Raw genomic sequence first — 23,321 nt, forward strand, 5'->3', positions numbered from 1 at the left:
AATATGTAAATGTATAAAGTTATGATAAAAAAATAAGGTAAGTACATTCAGTATCTGCTGTTCTTGAATTTGTTAACTTTAACTTACAATAGGTTTTATCATTAGCATCATTTATTTAATCAGGAACACACTGTGATGTTATATGTACATACATTATACAAATAACTATTTCTCATTAAATTATTGCATAGATTTTGTATTAGCCCTTATTTAGCAAATGTGAATCAGAATCAATTACAGTTTTGCCCTTCCCAGGATCTGACCACTTATCTATTTATAACAAATAGCAAGTCTGAAATTACCCAAACAACACTTAAGAAGCTATAATACAAAAATACCAAAAAATTGCCAAGGTTCCATGTTAATACAGTGAAATGTGTATTATGCAAGGTAAATATCCTACTGTAATATACAATTAGAAAAGGATATATAGGATTAATAATTGTCAACTATCCAGCGACTAGAACTTAGCACCACAAAAAGATATGAATACAAATATCAAAAGAAAACCTCAAATTAGAAAAAGATCTATATCTTGTCAGAGTAAATACAGGACTTTAAAGAAGTACTAATTAATGCTGTCCATTATAAAAAAAACCATAAACTAAATGACCTACTGAACTTGACCACGTCTTTTTGGTTGCCAAGATATGTATTTGGGTGAAATTCACTGAGAAGCACAATTCAAGATGTAATCATGAAAAAAGTTATGTAATAATTTTTCTTAAATATGTGCGCAACAGTTTCACAGTGCCTTCTCCTACTTGATTTTGTGATAGTACAACAATCCACTTCGCGGAAGAACACAAGCTTCATTATTTTTCAGTATGCAGACAGGTTTTCCAGTAGTCATAAGTTCAAGGTACAGTAGTTTTAAATATCAAAAAAATATTGATGATTAACCCAAGAGCTCTACAGAAACTTACATGGTAATGGCCAATTATAGCACTGTCTGGTCGTCCAGCATCCATTAGCTGCCACTGGCCCTGTGGTCCAATAACAGCTAGACATGAAGATAAACCAGGCATAAATCGTAAAAATGTTGGTGGGGCAACAGCTCTCAAGGGAAGAGAAAACTTCATCATTCGTAGATCAAAGACCATAACAAATTGATCTGGGACGACCTGACACATTCTGTAAAATTATGAAAATTCAGGTAAAGGAGATAAAAACTATTCAGAAATAAAAAAAAAACTATTTTAAATATTCTTTATAGTCAGACATTTTCTATTAGGATGTAATTTTGAATTATTTGGAACATCTTAATAGCAGTCACACCTTTTGGCCACTTCACTAAAAAATTTTACTTTTCACAGCTATGTAGAATTATAAAAATGCCTAGGTAAATAATGATGAATCACAAACATTAAATGACTGCTGACATAAACTGAAGCTGCTGCTTTAGAATTCTGGCTCTAGAGTAAAGCAAATTTACACATTTAAAATACAGTAACCCGTGAGCTCAACAGACCTCAACTTATCACTCATCTTTACTAATTACGTTGCTTCATCATCATGGTGATTTTTCCTATGGTACCTTTTTTCCTATGGTACCTTTTAAGACATGATGCATTTTACCCATATATGTCTTAACTGAATGATAAATATAACAAGTAGTTCAGTTTTGAACTAGAAATTATACGGAATTAATGCTAGCTATGGGATATCTTGAATGTTCAAGTGAAGGCTTTACTATGGTCTGTCACTTTTTAGAAGGACAAACCCTCTAAGCATCTGAGAAGTTGAGGGGCTACTGTACTTCAGTAAATCTGTCTTTAAAAATGGTTCTGACCTTTAATTACAGATGGTCACTCTACCTACCTGTTTGAGAACCCACAGGTTGCTATATAATTTCCTAAAACATCAAAATCTGAAAGAATGCCACTATGTGCTTGAAAGGAATGTTCTTGTCGCATAGTCCTGGGATCTTTCAAGCTGATTCTCCCAGAAACATCACCACAACACACAAACCTTGGATGATCACGAAGAATGGCACATCCATTTTCACCTACATCATGCTGGAACGTCAAGAGAAAATGATTTGTAGTTTAAGTTACTTTCAACAGTTTACTTAGTCTCATAAAAATCTGCCAATATCACATTTGCATTTAAGAACATTAATTTTTATAAATAGAAAACATTTTAACATAATTAGGACAAACACTACTTCACAAATGCCCAAATATGAATAAAGTGTGAGTTTCAAGCAAAGTAAATAAAATTTCAGCCAGCCCTAAAGTTCGGCCTGAATAACTTAGGTGAATTAGAAAACATGCTTGAGAATTATTTTTAAAAATCCCAGTTAGTTCTGAAAGGCAATATCTGAATTTGCCATGAATGCCCAGCACACAAAGAACATAAAAAATATATGAACACTTCAGCTTACCACATAAAGGCTTTATAATTATGTGTTTCTATTACCATCTTACTAATAATATATATATGTATATATATGTGTGTGTTATTATATATAATATATATATATATATATATATATATATATATATATATATATATATATATACCATATATATATTCATTATATATACATATATATATGCAACTATATACATATATATATATATATATATATATATATATATATATATATATATATATATATATATATATATATATATATATAATATAATCAAAACTTGCAACCAGAAATATGACATATCCTTATGCAATGCAAAGTCCAACTATAGGAGACAGAGAAAATATCTTATGAATAACTTCACCCTACTAGGGTGAGGACCACCTCATCAATGCCCTTCTGTATGATGGTATAAAGATTTTTTTGAGCAATTAAAAAGAGAGCATATGTCTCACAAAGAATCTCTCAAAGGGGTTTTCTCCTAGCCAAGAAAGTGACAACTGTCAACTAACAACCAGGTACCTAATATGCAGCTTAGGTCAGTAAAGGCATACAGTACTGGATTTTACAGAACATGCCCACTCATCCCTCCTCACCTAGTTCAGGAAAGGAATATAGGTCATTCTGCTGTGCACTAGATGTGCTACCACATCTAATTACAAGGCCATAAAGTGAATTAATATTCATCTCTATTAAATAAGTGCAACTGCCCAATTCATTAAATGAGAAAGAATTTATTTTTCTCCTCATTAATATTATCTATTAGTCGATTCTCTCAATCAGTTTTTTCTCATTAATATTATCTACAGTCTAAATTCTCTCCATCAGGTTATTACAAACACAAAAGAGAGCAATTTGTACTCTTGAACAAATGAAATGTTTCCAGCTTGTCGTCGTCTTTCAGACACCTTTCAGTGACTTATAGAATGACCTCATATTCAGGACTCTCTCCTTTTCCTAAATCTAAGCAGCAAGGACTTCAGGCACTCCTTAAGAACATCTTACCTTTTTTTCCCCCAATAAGTTGACTCAGAATGGAGGCAGCAGTTGCCACTGTAATGAAGAATGCAGCATGAAATTGGAGCAAGCTGTAGAAAGGTGGAAAGCATCCCCAAACTTACAGCAGTGAATGAGGAGGATTGCCAGCATCAGCATCCTCTCCATTCCAGGCCAAATCTTGAAAGAAGTCTACAAGAGCCAGAAAGAGGTCTGACTCTTACTTAAGGCCAACTTTGATGGTATAACTATCCATAAAGAAAAGATGAATAAGGGTCTCTTGGGTATCAAAATGCTGTGCCTGGGAGAAAGAGACCTCTCAGTCAAAACTCATCTTGAGAAAAGGCTTTGAACAGCATCATCCAGGCAGCAAGAAGCATGGGTTTATCCTTGAAGGTTGGTGGGTGAGAAGGGACGAACACTCTCCTTGGAGGCCACCAGAAGCATTTCTTCAACCTATATTTCTTCCAATAGAATTGTGACCTAGAAAGACATCTGACTCAGTTCAGAGGTAGTGTATGCCCCTGACCACCACAAAATAAAGAAACAAAATGAGGATCAACATGCCCAAGTGATATAAAACCCCAAAAGACTCCATCATGCACTGAGCATTTGCAGTGATCAAACTTTCTCACAAGTTAAAATATCAGGGTGCCATTCACACCACAACAGCAAACTAAACCAAAAAGAAAGCCAAAGTCATCAACCTGGAGTCAGAAAGGGGAAAATCAAGCACTTCATCAAGAACATGCTTGATAAGAATCCACCAGCAACAAAGAAGTCTGAATAACTGTTCAGACTAAGAAACAGTAATGCTAATAGTCAAGTGAGAAGTGGGTCTCTCCTCGCTCTCATTTAAATACCTTGTTACTGAGCTTCATCAACCATACCAGCTTTTGGCAATGGTATATGGATATAAAAGAAAGTATGTACCATCAAAGGAACAACACACTTAAAACAAACCTATGAGCTTGTCTTAATCCAGTCCTTGAATGCTCTCTTCATTCCTAAAAGCAAGCTTAAACACTGAGGCACTCAGTATCTCAGTCTCCAACCTAAATAAATATTCAAGCTAATTTGTAAAAACTAATTTTAGAACTGAAAACATACAAACTCAGCAATCATATACTGTACTTCCAAGCACTGAAGATGCAACCTAATTATGACAAAACACAATTTTGAAAAAAATAAATTCCTGTAGTTTTTTCAGTTCAATTATTTTAAAAATACTTAAATTTTTTCATTGTTCATTGATTTTAATGTTAAATCAGCTTTTCTGAAGTTAACATGCCAGCCATCCTAAAAATCTGATAAAGTAACATACACAGCATAAACTGCCCATTTGCCTTACGTCAGAAATTCCCTTAGCCATCAAAGTCTCAGTACAAGCAAATGGATAGGACTATATCTGGTGAGGTATTTTAAGATTCTGACTGTATTGGAAGTAGGTTTATGCAGTCACTTCTTTTTTGCCTCAGGCACACGGAAAACTAAGCACCACAACAGGAAATATTAGAAATACAAATACAGAACAACTTTTACAATTGGTTACAACACAACATGAACATGACATCCTAAACAGAACATAATATAAAAATAATATGAGGATTAAAATCCACACAATACAGATTTTACAAATACAAAAAAAAAAATTTTAATCTTCAAAACTTAAAAATATTTTGCATATTTATACCAAGAATGAAAAAGTCAGGGGTGAATTTCTGGAGAAATTATCACAAAAATGCAACATATTACAAACTTTCCACTTTGATTACAATAGTCTTGCTCTAGTAAGATTTACCAGTGAATGCCTCATAACAAAAAACCATGAAATATGGATACAATATACAACTTCTTTGCAACCTTTAAGTTGTTACTCATCCATCAATTCGTGCACTGTAAATCAGCCAATACAGAAATGAATTTTTGTGAAAGTATATTTTTTTTGTTTTTATGATACTTTTGTTTATTTACTATTTTAGCTTAGAATGGTTTATGTACTTAATTAAAATGTCATCTGCAGGTGTTCTGATTACTGTCTAGCAATGAATATCTTCCTCTGGGGTTAAGATGGGTCAATGAAAATCATACCCTTTTACCTCTAAATGCACAGAAAGTTTCCAAATCTTTTTTAAGGAAAAGAATAATATCTTTGATGTCAATAAATACAGTATATGGCAGTGTCTTCCTTCCAGCCTAACAAATCTAAGTGACTGAAATATAGTTTAAAGAAAAGTAAGCAGGTGACAGACACACCTGGGAATCCAGATAGTACCAAATGCATTGTGAAATCATCTTTTTGCTGTCTGACATAGATCACTAACAATCTGCATACAACCACCTAATACCAAAATCAAGTGAGCCATCAAAAAAAAAAAGCAAACCTTCCCATTAAAAAAATATTCTTCCTGAGAGTCAATTAACTGAAGAACAATTTAAACTGATAAAGAACATTTGCAGATTTTCATGAATACATTTTTATAGTATGTGCATGAAGACTGACAAAAAGGATAATGTCCCATATAAGCCTTACTAAAATTTTTCTCTAATAATGCCAAATATAACCCTTTGTTACAAGGAAATTCTAAGTTAACATATACAGTAGTTTTTATTGTAATATTGATTAAGAATTCAAAAATTATTATACAAAACTCACCTAAACCAATGCATTTTAAATTTAAAACAATTTTAATGTTTTCCAATGTACGAGTACTAATAGGCTAGACAAGTTCATGTGAAAAAAACGTTTGAATAGTCTCACAATCACATTTGACAACTCTAAACTTTTGGATTTACTTATGCATAAAAATCAATAATCAACCTACAGACCCCTGACTACAAAAAGGCAACAGTAGAACCCCAGCAACTCCTGACTCACTCTCACTCAATGGCCTCATTTGTCAACGTCGACTTGACATTCGTAGCAAGGGTTTGGAAAGAGAAAGAAAGTATGTGTGATGCAAGCTGGCAAGACTGGGATCTCCTGGTCCACAGAAATAAAGCAATACAAAATTTATGAGGCAGTGATCATACAACATGTTAAATAATGCACATCCCTCCAGTCTCAATTTATATAAACAGGTTTTGTTGTAAGTTCTTAGTTTTACCAGACCACTGAGCTGATTAACAGCCTCCTAGGGCTGGGCCTGAAGGATTAGACTTATTTTACGTGGCTAAGAAAACCAATTGGTTAACTTAGCAACAGGGACCTATCAGCTTATTGTGGAATCTGAACCACACATTAGAGCGAGAAAATTAATTTCTATCACCAGAAATAAATTCTCTAAGTTCTTCATCAGCGGGCGGCGGGAATTGAACTCCGGCCCATCGAATGACGGTCCGAAGCTCAACCGACTCGGCCAACAAAGGGCTTAAGTTTGTGTGAGTATAAGAACTCAAATTAAGACTGAAGATATTGATTTCAATAAATGGTACAGGTAGTGCAAAGCCAGCATAAACTTACCAAAACAGTCTCTTCAAAACGCATCAAGTCATATTCAATTAAGGTACTTTGGTGCCCTCCCATTAAAAGCCTATGATTAAAGTTATCTGCCAACTGCAACATGCACTGCATGTTCTCTAACTGAGGAGATCTGAAAATGAAAACTTTATTTAATACAAATCCTTCCTTTACAAAATTCTGACAAGAACTATTTAGTAAAATTTATGCTATTATCCAAAAGAATATGCTGCTGTCCATAATATACTAAATTAAATAAATTCTGTAAAAAATGGACTTGAATCTGACTTCACCATTCCAGGGGAATAAATGTATGTACAACAGCTGACAGACTGATGGCGAGCAAAGGGAAAATATGGAAGAAACATAATTAATCTTAACACAGCAGACTAAAGAAAGAAAAGGTTTATATTAGCAGAGTAAAATGAGGAGGAGGAGGCAGCAAAATATATAAAAGATGAAAATGTAGCAGTTAAAGTAGAAGAGAAAGAAATGGTGGTAAGGGGACAGAATTACAATTAGATTCTATTATATGACAAAATATGAACTAAGGGATGATGCTATGACAGAGGGATCAATGAAAAATTTTGGCATCTAAAGACGTTATGAAAGGCTTAAGATGATAAGTAAGGATCCAGGAATAACAAGACAAACATGCTAGTGATATAAAAGGAACAGGGATATAACTGCTGAAAAACTGACAAGAATACTGTATACTGAAATATTATACAAGATGGTAATGAGACTGGAAACAAAAATGTATCGCCCAACAATTTACAAATAGGTAATCCACTACAATGTATAAACTATTCAGGAATAAGAAGGGTGGAGCAGAGTATGAAAGTAAAAACACTGCAATATGGTTTCATATCAGAAAATCAACCACAGAGCCAAAATGATATGGCAACTGCAGTAGCACCTTGAAAAAACAGAACTTGAATTACATATTTGTAGTTATAACTACAAGTGAACGGCTATTCAGCAAAATGAAGTTTTCAAAATAAAACTAATATTGTAATACTTACCTGAACACTTGAATTCGCCCTTAATCCCACTAGCCCGAACAACTCTCAATTACCAATCCCACTAATGGGAATTTTAACAGCCAGCGTTACCAACGCTGCAGGTAAAATCTTGTCACTTGAGCTACCATAACAAACCGTTGGCAATGCTGACACATGTGCCCAGACACTCCCACTTTCGTCAACTGCTTTATTCAAGGTCAAAACTGATGTGGGGAAAGGAGGGTGGGAATCATTCAAGTGTTCAGGTAAGTATTACAATATTAGTTTTATTATGAAAACTTCATATTGCAACACACTCCCTAAACACCTGAATTTGCCCGATTAACAACATTTAGAAGAGGAGGGATCAATTCTATTGCACACCTTTTGACAACCGCAGATATGGTAGCTCACCAATCTATTCTGCATAAAATATCTGTTTAGTCATACACTCACCATATCAATCAATGCTTTCAGTGAAGAGACATGTTGGAGAGTACTTTGATCAACAGTCAGGTCAGTACTCTTGGTCCGTCGACCTCCTACGTAGCTCTTCAGAACCTCTCATGTATGGAGGAGAATGAGGTAGAGTGCAGAGCCGCTGTCCCTCTGGAAGAACCATCTAAGCTTGGGGCACACCCCTTTTTACAACCACAGAGATGGCAGTTCATTGATCTGCTCTGCATAGTATGTCTATTTAGTTACAGTATACACTCACCTTATCAATCGATGCTTTTGGTGACAAGACATGCTGTAGAGTACTTTGATCACCCGTCAGGTCCATACTGTCTCGTTCCGTCAACCTCCCATGTAGTTCTTCAGAACCTCTCATGTATGGAAGAGTATGATGAACCTCCCATGTGGCTATTCAGAACCTCTCATGTATGGAGGGGAATGAAGCAGTGTGCCGAGCCGCTGATCCTCTGGATAAGGCCAGACGATCAACGAGCGAATAAGTATCTCAGCGCCGACGAAATAGCCTAGCCTACTAGAGCACCCCCTTAGACTCTTGTAGGGGAACTATCAAAGACTAAGATACTTAAAAGGTACTAAACCTAAGTTCATGTGATTATACTATCACTGTTGCCTAAGAAGTCTAAAGTCTAAAAGGAATTCCTCTATCTGGTTAAACTAAGAATCTCCTCACTAAGTGAATACCACCTCAGCTAAATGAATGCACCCTAGACAATAGACTTCGCCGCTACACATGGACTAAGAGAATAACCCTCCAAACCTCTGCACTAAGCGAATACCACCTCAGCTAAATCAACGCACCCTAGATAGTAGACTTTGCTGTTACACACTATGAGGCACATCGAACGTCTCTTAAGTAAAGGAAGTAAACACTGAGATGGACTTCCAAGTAGCTGCCTCCAGAATAGAAGGCACCGAATAATTCCCTAGAAAGGAAGATGAAGTGGACATACTCTGAATACTATGCGGTCGGGGAAATACAGATCTGAAGACGACAAAGAAGAAACCCGAGAAGCCTGGGAAGTCACCTCCCTCTGAAAGTAACTAATTGGATTCTTTGACAGCGGACAGGAAGGATTCTGCGGAGAGACAAGAAGTGTATGCGGAAGCGGATGGAGCTTCTCAACCTTTGATAAATAGACTTTAATGCTCGGACATAAAGATATCTCCGCTGGATCGCCGGTAACGAACACTTGCATATAAAAACTTTAAGTGAACGAGGCAGAGTTTTAACCTCTGACTATGTCTTTGCCACAAATTCCGAAAGACAGACAAATACGTATCATTTCTCGCAGAGGAACCCAACCTAGAAACTGCCTGAAGCTTGCCCAACCCTCTAGCTGAAGCTAAAGCCGTAAGAAAAAGCAACTTCTTAGTCAGTGTCTTAATGTTATAGCTTCAATGGGTTCAAAGGCAGGGGAACGCAAGAAAAATATTGAAGTACTTCCGACAAGTCCCATGGAGGGGCCCGAGTTGGCAAGACAAGACGTTCAATCTTCAAAGAACGTAATAAATCATCGATTATCTTACTACTAGAGATTTCAGGAAGGTGGAAAATAATTGTACCGCTAATCGGTGAGTGGCAGTTAGCAACAGCCGAAGACGAAAGACCCTTGACTTTCCGAAGTAATAAATGAAAATCAGCTATTTTGGCTATGGAAGGTCTAGAGATGGAATGACCTTCCTTACGACACTAACTCCATACCTTGACCAGCTGAACCTGGTAAGGCTTATGGGTTGACTTTCTCATGCTAAAAGAAAGCTGTCTAGACACAGCTTTAGGGAGTCCGGACTGTCTAGCAGCTCTCTCTACAGTCGCCCTGCAACTAGGTACAGCATGCAAGGGTTTGGATAATAATGGTGAGAATGCAGTCATCTGAGGAGTAGTTTTGCATGGGTAGGGACATCAAAACTTCCTTAAGGAGCTCTAGGAGTTCTGGAAACCAAGCGTGTTATGGCGAGCAGGGAGCTGTTAGAGTCATAGACGTCTTGACACCCTCCCGCAATTCCCTTATTACCTGATGAATGAGACCGAATGGAGGAAGGGCATACACCTTCATGAGATTCCAATTTGTAATGTCACATCGGTGCCTATCGACATGGGGACCACCATTGGTGAGAAATAAACCAAAAGACGATGGTTTAATCACGTCGCGAATAAGTCCACAGTTGTTGGCCACTTCCGGAGAACCTGACAAATTACTTCCAGAGCCAAAGTCCACTCTCCCCCCGCAATACCTTATGGGAAGAAGAGACACTTTTCGTTCTTTGCATCCTCTCAGGACTCTCTGTGCTATAGTATTGAGTTCTGTTGAGCCTGTCCTCCCCCCCCCCCCCGAGTTCTTCAGATACGACACGGCAATTACGCCGTCACTAAACATAGCCACTACTTTGTTGCGCACTAGGACTGAAAACAACTGAGGGCTTCCTTTACAGACTTGATTTCCTGAAGATTTATTGACTCCTCTCGTTCCTGAACCCCCCCAGAGGCCCGAGGCCTGGGTTTCCTCCAAGGTTGTTCCCCAACCTTGATCTGAGGCATCTGTGTACAGATGAACATCGGGAAGAGGGGAGTTGATAGACCTTCCCGGTGTCAGATGCACTTCTGGCCACCACAGACGATCCAACAGGCAAGAATCGCTCCCGACTATAACTGCGTTCTCATTGCGGAAGTCCCAGCGATTCCTGAGACATACCTGAAGAGAGTGCATCTGGAGACAAGACTCTGGAATTAAAAGAGAGAGCAAGAGACATTCTCCCAAAGAGTCTTCTCCAAGCTGGTACCAGCCGTTTCCTGCTGGACAGGAACCCTTCTACCTGCCGAAGGACTGACTGGATCCTCTGCAGGGTTGGGAAAATCTTTCAAGGAAGAGAGAGAATCCTCCTACCTTAATAGGTTAAAAATTCCATAAGAATTCCCTCGCTCTTACTAGCTCCCCTAAAGAGGAGGCGAGGGTCAGCCCATTGTCTAGATACCTCAACACTCTGTACCCTCGACAATGAATAATTGCTGACACTGGAGACATGAGTTAGAAGCAACCACGTTCGTCATATTGGCTACATCATCATCCTTGAGCAAGAATTAGCTAAGGCTAAGGTGTTCTTAGCAATCCCTCTTATGAACGTCAAGATACTGAGGGGGAAGATGACCAAGATAGAAATTTCAACTTTTCTGCTCCAAACGTCGTAGACGAAGCCAAAGCATTCGCCAGGTGAGCCAGACCCGTCAAGATAAATTTATTAGGCTGCAAACAGCCACGGATCCGAAGGGACAAGCCATCACTCTTTTAGAACCCCATTACAGTAAACCTGAAAGCATCCAGAGCCTCAGTCTGATTGCGCAACACATCCTCCAAGCTCCTGCTTCCCTAAGAGAAGTCCCTATGAGCCGAGATGATTCTGGAGACTTATACAGGATTGCCTCAAACGATTTGTTGAATGGAAACCTGACACCTGCCGAAGGGTTACCTCGCATAAATCGTCTTACACAGAGAGAGAAGAGAAATGTCCTGTCTATTAGAAGCCACTGCTGATGCTAAACGACCATCCACCTCCTCCAAAACCTAACCTGACTGAACCAAACCAGCCAACACGAAAAAGAGGTAGGAGCTGGCTTAGTGGGGGGGGAAAAAAAAAAAAAAAGACTGAATTGACTACATTGGGAGGTCCGGAGCTCTTGCTTGAGGGTACAAAGGAGTAACATACTCAAACATGCGTCCGTAATCATTACTGTTGGCAAGAGGACATTCTCAGTTCACCAGAATCTCCTGCACCTCCAGATAAGAATCCTGTTCCTTAATGTCTAAACGGTCTAAGACTGACGAAGGAGGAGGCACTGAACGAAGGGGGAGGCACTGAACGAAGAATGGACAACGATGAAGAGTCCGCAAGCAGACCACCCTAACCAGAATGCTGAGCACCCACACCTAATCGGGTAACCGGAGCAGAATCTGCATGGTTGAACCCACCGGGAAGAAGAGAAGGCTGAACTGAGGAAAAACCCGGAGCCGATTCCCCATTACTACCAAGAGGAAGACGAGAGTAGCCAAACCCACACTGCTAAACCCTGGGGGAGGATGTGCAAATGAAACTGCTTGCGGAGGGACGGAAGGAGGGAGAATGGAAGAGGTAGTAGCTAGCCTCGGAGTTACCGCCGCGGAAAATTCAGGCGATGAAAGCCGCAGACCGCTCAAAGAAGTTGCCGCAAGCCCTGCCAAAACCGTGGAGCGCAAATCTGAACTGGAAGCAACAGGCAAACCCTGTGAAATACCTGATACTACCGGAACAGCCGCTTGAAGCAGAAGCAAGGGTTGCGCATACCCGAAGGGATGGAACATGAAACGCCTGTGGCGAAATTCTGCCGAAACTGCGTTTTCACCTGTCCAGAACCTCCTCCTACCAGAGAAGACTCTACTGAGGAAGGAAAGGTGGGAGGCAGAGGAATAGCAGACACAAAAAAAAAGTTACCCGAGAGGAGGAAAGCCAAAGTCGAAGGAGGGAAAATGGAAAATGCAGAAGCCGCAGGAAAGACCGGAGCAGTAGAAGAGGAGGCCGAAGAGGAGACTGGAAAAAAAGGAGCAACAGAGAATGTGGGAGCAGATGAAGCGACAGATAACCCAGAGGAAAACTTAGAACGAAAGGACAGAAGGTACACCGAATCCGCCCCCCCTCAATAATCCTGAGACATATCCGACATGAATTCTGGACACTTCTGTGTCACATTCTCTCTAATGTTAGAGAAACCATTCGAAAAATAACCTCTCACCATAGGTCTGTACCCGTCGAAAGACCCAGCAAATTCGCCTTATATTACACCACATCCAATTGCAGATCCCGCAAACTACTTTTAGAAGCCGAAAGGACACACCAGAATCCGCCTTACTAGATAGAGTAGAAAACACAGAGAAGGGGGAAACTACAGTAGGAGATTCAGAAACAGTCGGAAGTGAGTTAGGAGCAAAAGCAAAATGATTCTGCACCACTGGAACTGAAACACTGACTTGAGGCTGAGCCAGACCGAAAAGAAGCGATGAAGGCGAAACTCTTGCCAAAGCACAAAAACCACTCGAACACAAAACCGGAACCCGTCCAGGAGAACGACTCTGCACTCTTAATAGCTTCTCCTTACTACCTAACCCAGACCTATCCTCCTTTATCACACGTAGATCTTAATCCTGACTAACATTATCAACATTAAATTTATCAATACTACAAGGGGGTGGGGGGGATCCTTCACTGCCTGCTCTGCGCCGAGGGGGCCAGCAGACCCTACCCACTCAGAGGCTTGCAGTTCTGCCATTACCTCCTGTTAGGGCTGGTTCTGGAACAGGGAGGGGAGCTGAAAAGAAAGAAGGATTAGACATCCTAACACTAACTACTATCCCTATCTGAGAAATGTTAAAGAGGACTAGCTATTAAATTTCCATACTACTTGCAATCCTATCCTCTATCTGTTTGACTACTTCTGAACTCGCTAAATCCATCAACTGATCTGTAGCAGAAGCCTGAGACACTTGAGGCAACGAGAATCTGACCGACGTTTGCCGCCCTTACTAGCCAAAGACTTCCGATGACGAATGTAATCCTCCATCTCTTGTGCTTTCCAATCGGAACATTCATCACAACGAGTCTGCACATCACACTTAACCTTCCTACATACCTGACAGAATGTCTGCCGTGTCTCAAGGTACTCATCCGTCTCTTGCAGGAAGAAGCAGCGATGAGCGCCAGCATCCACAGTCATAGGGGCAGTCGAGGTTGACGTCAAAGCCGAAGGAGCGGTAGTAGAAGGTGAAAGAGTCCATGATGACCAATCGAGACAGGGAACCAGCGAGTCCAATTCCACAAGACGTTCCACATCGAAGGTATCCAGAAAATCCAGGAGAAAAACCAGTAAATACAATTCAGGCCTTCACCAGAAGTCCAGAATACAAAGAGAAGTCAGGCAATAGGATTAAAACCTTGCACTGCAGAAGGAAACAACCTTCCAGAAGCGCGAACAAAAAGCAATTGATGAAAGTGGGAGTGTTGGCACACACCTGCGTCAGCATTGCCAACCATTTGTTATGGTGATTCAAGTGACAAGATTTTACCTGCAGCGCTGCTAACGCTAGCTGTTAAAATTCCCAGTAGTGGGATTGGTAATTGAGAGTTGTTCGGGCTAGTGGGATTAAGGGCGAATTCAGGTGTTTAGGGAGTGTATTGCAATAAATTAATTAAGAATCTTGAGGACACTCTACAACAGTACAAATAATGTCTCAACAAAGACTTGAAGGAACAAGCTTTGCTACTTACGTATGTACTAGAGAGTGCATTCCTTGTCTTGTTCGTAGATGAAGTGATGTGGGAGTTAGAACAAGAATACCTGGCTCTATTGACAGAATATCTCTTATCTCCTCTGTATCATGTACTTGAAATGAAGTATACTTCATTAGTTCTGAGCTGTAATAGGAAGTCACATGGCCCTGAAAATTATAACAAGAAAATATTCACTTTGAACTGTACAAAAATTTATAGTACAAAAATCTTGTTGCTGTTTTATATAGGTACTGTACTGTTCATAATGCTCACTAATCCATCAACATACTGTAATACTAAAGATATATGCTTCACATGTATCATCCTATCCCTGCTGGAATAATATCTCCTGTTTGAAGCACCAAGGAACATTTATATATATGGAATGAAATACTTGGACCTTGAAATGCTGGTTCAATTTTGCCACTATGATTACATATTAAAGAACTGAGGGAAGATTCCTGTTTTACCAACTGCCTTAAAGTATTTCAATATGAAATTTCCATATTCCATAATGCCTGGACCTCTACAGTTTTTGTTTGCTACCTGTTTCACATATCATTAACACCCTCATTCTGTTAGGGTGGTATGACATTAAACTGCCTTGACCAGCGCTTATTCATTCATTTTACTATACCAGTATTGTTACCTAAAAATACTAAGCTCTTGTGTATTCAGTTCTTACTATCCATTTACCTCTGTTATGTTAACACATTTCTTCTCTTCATTTGTATTACACTGTATAAGTTTTTTCTTAGCCTTATTTTCCCTTCTTCACACAAGGAAGCTTCTTGGGTAAGTTAATGTTTTTATGGCTTGCTCCTTTACAATGTGTGCATATATCAACAATAACAACCATAACTGGGGCATGCCTGCCTATCTTGCCAATGTGGAATGCCCAAGTCTCAAACCTTTCCTTAATTTCTTTCCGATTAAATGTTCTTGAAATTTTCAAATATCCCACAAAATATACTCCATTTTTTATTTCAAAGGATGAAGCTGCCCTAAACATCCATATACCCATTGCCCTGCACTTTGAATTTGTAACTAAGTTAATGTAACTGAATCAAAATTCCTTCTGACTTCTCTCATTTGGTACAGTAAATATACCTACTGTTTACCATGTCACTGCAAGCCTCTCTTTATTCTACTTATTATAACTTTTATATCAGCTTGAAACCACTGTATCATTCCCCTAGAAGGAAAAACCTTTCTAATATCAGGAGAAACCTGCTATCTCAGTTGTCAAAAATTTTTTATTTTTACACCTAAAAAAATTCCTAAAAACTTTAAATCCTAGAGTCCTCTCTTCTGTGATCATAGATATCCTCTAGCATGCCCTTCCAGTGAAAAAACTCTGGTTTCAATTTCTAAACTAACTCTTCACTCTACAATGTAACACTTCTCATATTACAGTTCTTCTAATCCTTAACACTCTACCCACTTTTACATTTTTGCTACTTAGATGACCGATAGGATAGCATGCCTATTATGCTCTACAAAATTCTTCTTTACAGTATTTGTGAATAATGTGTATTGTAGCCTTTTTCACCTACTGCTCCATTCCCACTAATGCCCATCTTTTTGGGAAAAACTGCTGGTCCAAAAGATTCAAAGAAAGGTAATTGTGTCAATCCTTCAAAATACTACCTCCTTTTGATTTTTGCAGCTTTCTACAGCACAATTTTAGATAACCAGCATGGTTTCAACAAGATATAACTTGATAAAATCCTCCTTTTCAAAATTACAGTAGTTGGTCATCCTCACTGAGGGGCTCAACAAAATCTTTAGTTATTGCTTAAGATGCATCTAGACATTTGAAGTCTGCCATCAAGCTATTGAAGGGATATTTTGCTTATAATCTTACTCTCTTATGACAATTTCTAATGTTCTTTCTAAATATAAAAACCCTTGGAATAGGCGACCAGTTGCCCTTGTCTTATCTAGGCCCAAAGAAATAAGGAAGAATTGTGTGGCTTAACCCAGAAGAAAGTGATAGACTTGCCTATTAAAGGATGAAATATTATAAGAGTCAGCTTTGGAAAATAAACCATGCTATTGTAAGACTACACCTTAAATACATATAAATATCCATATTCTTGAGGAAAATGTTAATTAAAATATGAAAGCTGGTGGTTTAGACTTATTCTGCAAAGAGCTGTGCTGTACTGCATACATTTCCTCTTCCTGCATTATGTTATTTTCTACGACTAATGCTATTGCTGCTGCTGCTGCTGCTTCTCCTTTTACTGAATAGTCAGTGTTACTGCTGTATGTTCCTTCTTCAAAAGTCCAGTAAAACGCAAAAAAACTTACCCCATTGTTACCAACCCAAACTAATTCTTCACGAGTATCAACAGCAAGTGTTGAAACACCAAAACGATCGCCGCCATCAATCAAAACTGTCCTACTTTCTTGGTAATCCCCACCATTAGCAAAATCTTCAGGAGTGGCATGTGCAAATTCATCTCCTCCCTGAAATGCCTCTCCTCCTTCTGTTCCAAACATTTCTGTGTAAGCTGCATTTTCTTCATTGAAAGCATTTGTTCCACTAAAACCTGGTGAAAAAAAAATTAAAAAAGAAAAATTATAGAAAGGCTAAACTTGGTCATAAACAAACACTAGCCAGAGTAACATGTTATATTATTTGAGAACAACTGTACAAATCATCTCACTGCACAGGCCTGAACTACCTCTGAGGTAAACTGAACATTCTGTTTTTACTTTGGCTAACTTTGTATTTTCTGGATTTGTGTCAGAGTACTTAATGCTGCATGAACAGTAATTGTAATTTTAGACTCCTGGTAACAATTAATTTGTAATTTGTATCTAAGACAGCCATTTTGGATCTTCTGCATTGCCCCAAAATTCATAAATCTCATTTCTGAGCCACATGAAAATTAATTTTCCATCAAAATTAACCAGTGAATTTCATGAGACTCCACTTTACAGCTTCTCCATTACATCATAATGGGTTACACTTTCTGTTTGACTATGATTTAATATTACACATCCCTACAACTTGTAATTTGCAAAACATAAATTTTCATATAAAATTTATTACTGTATTTGGATACTAACTTCCTCTAAAAGATGGCTTCTACCTTCCTAAGTCATGCAAGGTTAGCTATCAAAACAGGATGTTTGGCTGGCTCACAAGACTGTTTAGTTCATCAGTTCTCCACCTGGTTGGAACTGAATGTTTAAGTTCTCAGGATTTTTCTTAACAACCCACTAAGATGGGAGAGGTCTGGGTGGGTTCTACTTTAACAGTAGATAAGTATTCAAATTATAAATTTTATTATGAAAATTTATGTATTTTGGTATGAATCTTATCTACTATTAAAGATAGCTGATTCCTACACTGAGAGAAGGACAGTAGGTTAGGCTAGCACAGCTAGAAAAGATCCACTCAGCCAAGCAAATGAATGTTTCTTACATGAAACCCAAAACTTTCTTACCTGATCTGGGATCCTCCTTGAACTGTTTTGCCAAAAGAAGGTGGATCCCTCACAGGGAATACGGCTCTCATATATGGCAGTCCAAAACTAAAAAATACCTAAAGGTAGCCTCCTCCAATACATACACCATATCTTCGTGCTCCTTAAAACTGAAAGCCAGGGTTTTAACGGAAAAAAATAAATAAATAAAAAAAGGTTGCTCTTTCATTTGGTTCTGGAAAAGACAGCTCAATGCAACTCACAAACTAAAGGCTCTACAGATCTTGAATGAAATCTCTACATCTCTTGGGTAAAGAGAGGCAAAAACAAACCACACCTCCACTGAGCCACAACAATGTCCTCTAAAGGTAAATTCTTTAAAAAATTAAATGATGTACCCAGTGCTTGCACATCAGGAATGCTGACCTCCAGCAAAGGTAAAATGTCAGGGTCAAGTCTCTCAAGATCTAACTTAACTAAACAGTAAATACAAAACGACACAGCATTCTTCGACAAATGAGTACCGTATATAATCTCCTAACCCCAAAAAATTATTATCACCACCTCTAATAGGCTTCAAAATATCTAAGTACAGGCAGTCCCCGGTTAACGGTGGGCTCTGTTAACAGCGATCCGGTTTTATAGGGCTTGTCTAGCGACGAAAATTGGCAATTTTTGGCACCAAAAATCACCAATTTCCACTTATTGGCGCTGATAATTGGGTACTGGCGCTGATACATACCTAACATAATGCACCAATAACCGAAAATCGGTGCTTTTCAGCAGCGATAACCCCCAAAAATCACCGAAAAAGTGCCGATTTTCGGTTAGCGGCAATTTTCGGTCATCGTCACACCCTCAGAAACAGAACCCTGCCGATAACCGGGAACTGCCTGTACTGTACTCTACCAGCAATATAGGGGTAAAAGTGCCTCTTCCTCATTACCCCCTAAAAAAAGTCAACTTTGGTATGTTAACAACCCTGGGAAGGCATTTAGCCTAAAAATTATTTTTTCTTAGCTCTAAACAAGGGCAGGAACAAAAGACAAGTGTCTCCATCGCAAAAGCCAACAGTCTATAGAAACCCTTGAAATTCACTAACTCTCTTGCAGTTGCCAGGATTACCAAGAAGAGTTTTCACAGTCAGTGCTTTAAAGAGGACATTTCTAAATGCTAAAATGGCTCTACAGATGAAAATTTTAAACCATATTATGGCTCCAAGAAAAAGGTTGCTAAGCCATTCTATACACCTAGATCTCAAATAATCTAAAGCCCTCTGATATCTGAGTCATTAGCAATTTCTACTTGAGGATAATGTAACCGTAAGAACCATTGATCTATTTCCTCCAATATCCGAGATCAACAGCTTTTTAGAGTGTCTAAGAAAATTAAAGAACTTAACAAGTGTCTAAGGAGGTGCAGGTGCAGTAAGTACCTTGAGGCTAACATACATCAGTAGCGATAAACCATACACTGCTTCGATATAAATTAGCAGTCAAGTCTCTATTAGTCTTGGTGAAAGATAACCAAGATTCACTAGAATAACCTGGTGCTCGCAAGATACAGTTGATAGTGTCAACATGATTATATGAAGCACATGGATGTTTTGCTGAAACTTCATAGCATCCAGTTGTTTGAGATCTTTCCTGAAGGGTTCTAGGGAGATTTGCCACTACAGGAAATAGATTCCAAAACCATTAACCCTTCAGTACAGCCACTATGGACATCCTGGAGTTTCAGGATTCTCTGAACTTGCTGAGTACCTTTCATACAATCACATGGAGGAAAGATGTAAGCATCCATAACCAACCAATCTTGCAGAAACATGTCTACTGCCAAAGTCTGAGGATCCTGTCTTACCAAAGTTGGTGAGGCAGTGCCTAATTTTCTTTTGCTGAGAATACAGTATTCCTATCCAACAAAGCAAAAAAATGTCACACTAAAGTGAAGCAGCACCAATCCTTGAGATGGCACGAAGAATCCTGACGCCATCTGAATCAGCCAAGAATTCTCCTTTTTTTTTTGTGTGTTTTTTGAACGCTGAGCACCTGACCAGCACGAAGATATAAGCTATCTTTACCAGTAGATAAATTTCATGTCAAATAATGTATAAATTTTGTCTGATTACACAAGGAAACATGAACTGTTATCATACTCAAAAGACCACCTTTTCTGTATTGAAAAATCTGTTAAAGTAGGCTGAAATTATTCATCCTTAATATCCAATGTTTGAGTTACTCTTATACCCATTCAACTTGACATGCTAAATGCTTTCTGCATATTCAGTCAATCCTGTATCATCTTAAAAATATTATAAACACACTAACCATTACCACGCAAAAAGAAGACATGCTGCTTACCTAATATTTCATCTCCGAAAGGGACACCTGAGAAGTCCATTTTTGGCAGTAGTAAATATAAACCTCTGTCAAAAGAGGAAAATTATTTTTAATAGTAATATATGAATAGATTCAACATCACTTACAAGTAAAATTATTTACTAGTATTGTACAGTGTTCGAATCAATTCACAGAATATGTTTGACATGCAAAAATCAAGACTAGAAATACCAAAAAAAATTTTTTTTTTACTAATTTGTATTTTTCCTAGGTTTATAAACATGAGCATATTCTGTAGGAGTGTGTTGTGATGCCAATTTTAGTAGTCATAAATCAATCAATCAGCCTGCAGGAGTATTCCTCAACATGAGCTGGAATCGGTCAGTGAAACTTAGTACAGGCAGTTCCCGGTTAACGGCGATCGGTTTTATGGGGTTTGTCTAGTGACGAAAATCACCAATTTTCAGTGGCGAAAATTGCCGATTTCCGCTTATTGACGCCGATAATTGGGTACTGGCGCCAATACATACCTAACAGAGGCGCTGATAACCGAAAATCGGCACTTTTCGGCGCCAATAAGCCCGAAAATCGCCAAAAAAACACCGGAAATCGCTGATTTTCGGTTAGTGGCACTTTTTGGTTATCATCACACCCCCAGAACGGAACCCCCGCCGATACCCGAGAACTGCCTGTATAATGACAGTTAACTGGTGTAGGTGTACAAATATAGGGAACAGCCATCTCACCTACCCTCAAAAAGCACTTTTTCTTTGGTGGCATGGACTACATGAGGTGGTTAAGGTGAGATTATGATAAAATGCTGTGGTTTATATAGTTAACAAAAAACTTTTAAAGAGACTAAAAATTTGTTTTTTTTTCTGTGGGAGTATATAGCATCATCTTTCACATAGAAAGGTCTTCCTTCCTTCTGTGGGAGGATAGCCACTCTACTGACTGGCATGTTCAATTTCTACCCAGAAATTAAAAATACTATCCCACACTACAAATTATTTGACAACATATAATTAATACATGGTTCCCCACTCCAGAACTAAACAAGCCTATGGCAAGAATAAGGGTAAAATTCGATGGCAGCCCTATGCTTCTTAGGGCACTATTCAATTGTAATTTGTATAATGGCCACTAATCCTATCCTAACCCAACCTAGGATTCTGTGTCCTAGGGTAAATGATCAGGCCGTGACACATTGAGTAATTCCTCCACGCTCTGAACACTTCCAGAAAATGCTTTTTAATGCACCCCCATCAGCATCAGTGAGACTTGTGCCCCCTCTACACAGCACGAGGAGACCTCTACACTCCTATCAAAGTAACTGTTTTCTCCTAAATTATATAATTGCATATTTTTTATTAAATAAGAGGTTCATTAAGGTTTAGCCGTACGCGGTGCTAAATTACCGGCCATGACGCTCTTGAATTTTTACTAAAAACACTTTAAAAGAAGAGGAGTGATGCCATCTTGATATTTGCCTAGTCATTTATGTACACTGACTGACCATTTCCTGTGTTAAATAAGCAAAAAATTTGTACCCATAGATGCTGATACCGTTTCCTTTACATCAGCGCTAGATATTTAAATAATTAGGTAGCTAAACACCAGAATAATGTTATATGTTGAGTAAATGTATTATGTATTCATTATAATTCATTTGAAAATATTCACTGTTGTTGGAACAAACCAGATTCCTGACACAAATTTCAACGCTTTTGCTGTGAACATTATGATGTAGCTATTTTTCGCGTGTTCCTATCGCATTTTTTATTAATATATATTACATACAGTGTAATATATATATTACATACATAGTGTAAGTTTTGTCAAATATTATGGCATTTTAAGTACTGTAATAATATTGGATTTAAAACCTTTATTTGTCCTGTATTTTGACGTCATGGCATCTTGACTCTCGTACCAATTCTAGATACTGTAAACTGCCATACTCAACTTTCTTGCATTTTTGCCCACGTGGCAAGATTCATAAGTACACATTACATGTCTGAGAAATTTATATAATAATATGGACTTAAATCAATGAAAAGTCCTAACAACAAAATACTACATTTTTATCATGAACAATTCACTAATGCATTGTCTGCTCTCGAATGTTTGTTGCAGCCAGATGTAGGCTATTAATCAACCAGGTTGTCAACCACCAGAGCTTCCCTGCGAATATTTGCCATCAATGAATTTCTACAATGTCAAACAACTCATATATAATCTTACTGAAAAAGAGTATAACAGAGAAATACAATGAGCATTGAACTTCCCTAGCACGAATATCATACATAAGCTTCGTTTACTATGCTTAGACACAAAAAAGTTCCCTAGTTTGGGCCAGCACGTGAAATTATGAATTACAGAAAACCTGTCTGGGATACAAGACTTTTTATGTAATCGGTAACACAACGGATTGCTTCTAACCCATAGGCCGGCCAAATTTCGCATAGCCTACTTTGTATTTTGCTAGCTACGCCAGGCCAAAAAACCACACAAACTAAGAACTGAATAGGCTATAGGCTAAAGCGGTCTACGCTACAATATTTTCTGAATCATCTTATAAAAAACACACACACTATTGCCGCGGTTCTCTAAAACCAAAGTAGGGTAAATCGAAATAAAGACTAATAAAAACCTGAGCCGTGGAAAGCTTGTCAAAAGTAGGCTAAAGCTATTGAGAAGTGTATGCAAGATAGTTCTTCCAATAAAGTTTATATAAACTTAGGCTACATAATATCAAAGTTTGCAAGAGAACAAAAAAGACGAAGCAACAGACGGACTTACCAATTGAGAAAAAAAAGAACATAAATTGACATTCAGTACAGAGTTACTTGTTGAAACATCTTGACACTGGTTTACATTTCACTGTTTTGGTCGGGAGGTCGCTTACACTTGAAAGGTAAAGTCACTTGTCAG

The 23,321-nt window shown here is 38.2% G+C and overlaps 1 protein-coding gene across 2 annotated transcripts in view; it reads right to left on the reverse strand.

Moving 5' to 3' along the window:
* Positions 1-23,321, reverse strand: part of PAN2 (PAN2-PAN3 deadenylation complex catalytic subunit PAN2) — a 63,117-nt gene extending 39,796 nt beyond the window's left edge. The window contains exons 1-7 of one of the 2 annotated variants that reach the window (XM_067119328.1): positions 23,190-23,321; positions 20,409-20,473; positions 16,925-17,166; positions 14,606-14,775; positions 6,837-6,966; positions 1,822-2,018; positions 927-1,134 (exon numbers count right to left, since the gene is read on the reverse strand). In XM_067119328.1, coding sequence (XP_066975429.1) covers positions 927-1,134; positions 1,822-2,018; positions 6,837-6,966; positions 14,606-14,775; positions 16,925-17,166; positions 20,409-20,448 — 987 coding nt within the window. In that variant the 5' untranslated portion in view covers positions 20,449-20,473; positions 23,190-23,321. The remainder of the gene's footprint in view (positions 1-926; positions 1,135-1,821; positions 2,019-6,836; positions 6,967-14,605; positions 14,776-16,924; positions 17,167-20,408; positions 20,474-23,189) is intronic. The other variant, XM_067119336.1, reaches the window with a different exon arrangement.

Source organism: Macrobrachium rosenbergii, chromosome 2 (genome assembly GCF_040412425.1).
Source record: "Macrobrachium rosenbergii isolate ZJJX-2024 chromosome 2, ASM4041242v1, whole genome shotgun sequence".
Taxonomy (NCBI): Eukaryota; Metazoa; Arthropoda; class Malacostraca; order Decapoda; family Palaemonidae; genus Macrobrachium; species Macrobrachium rosenbergii.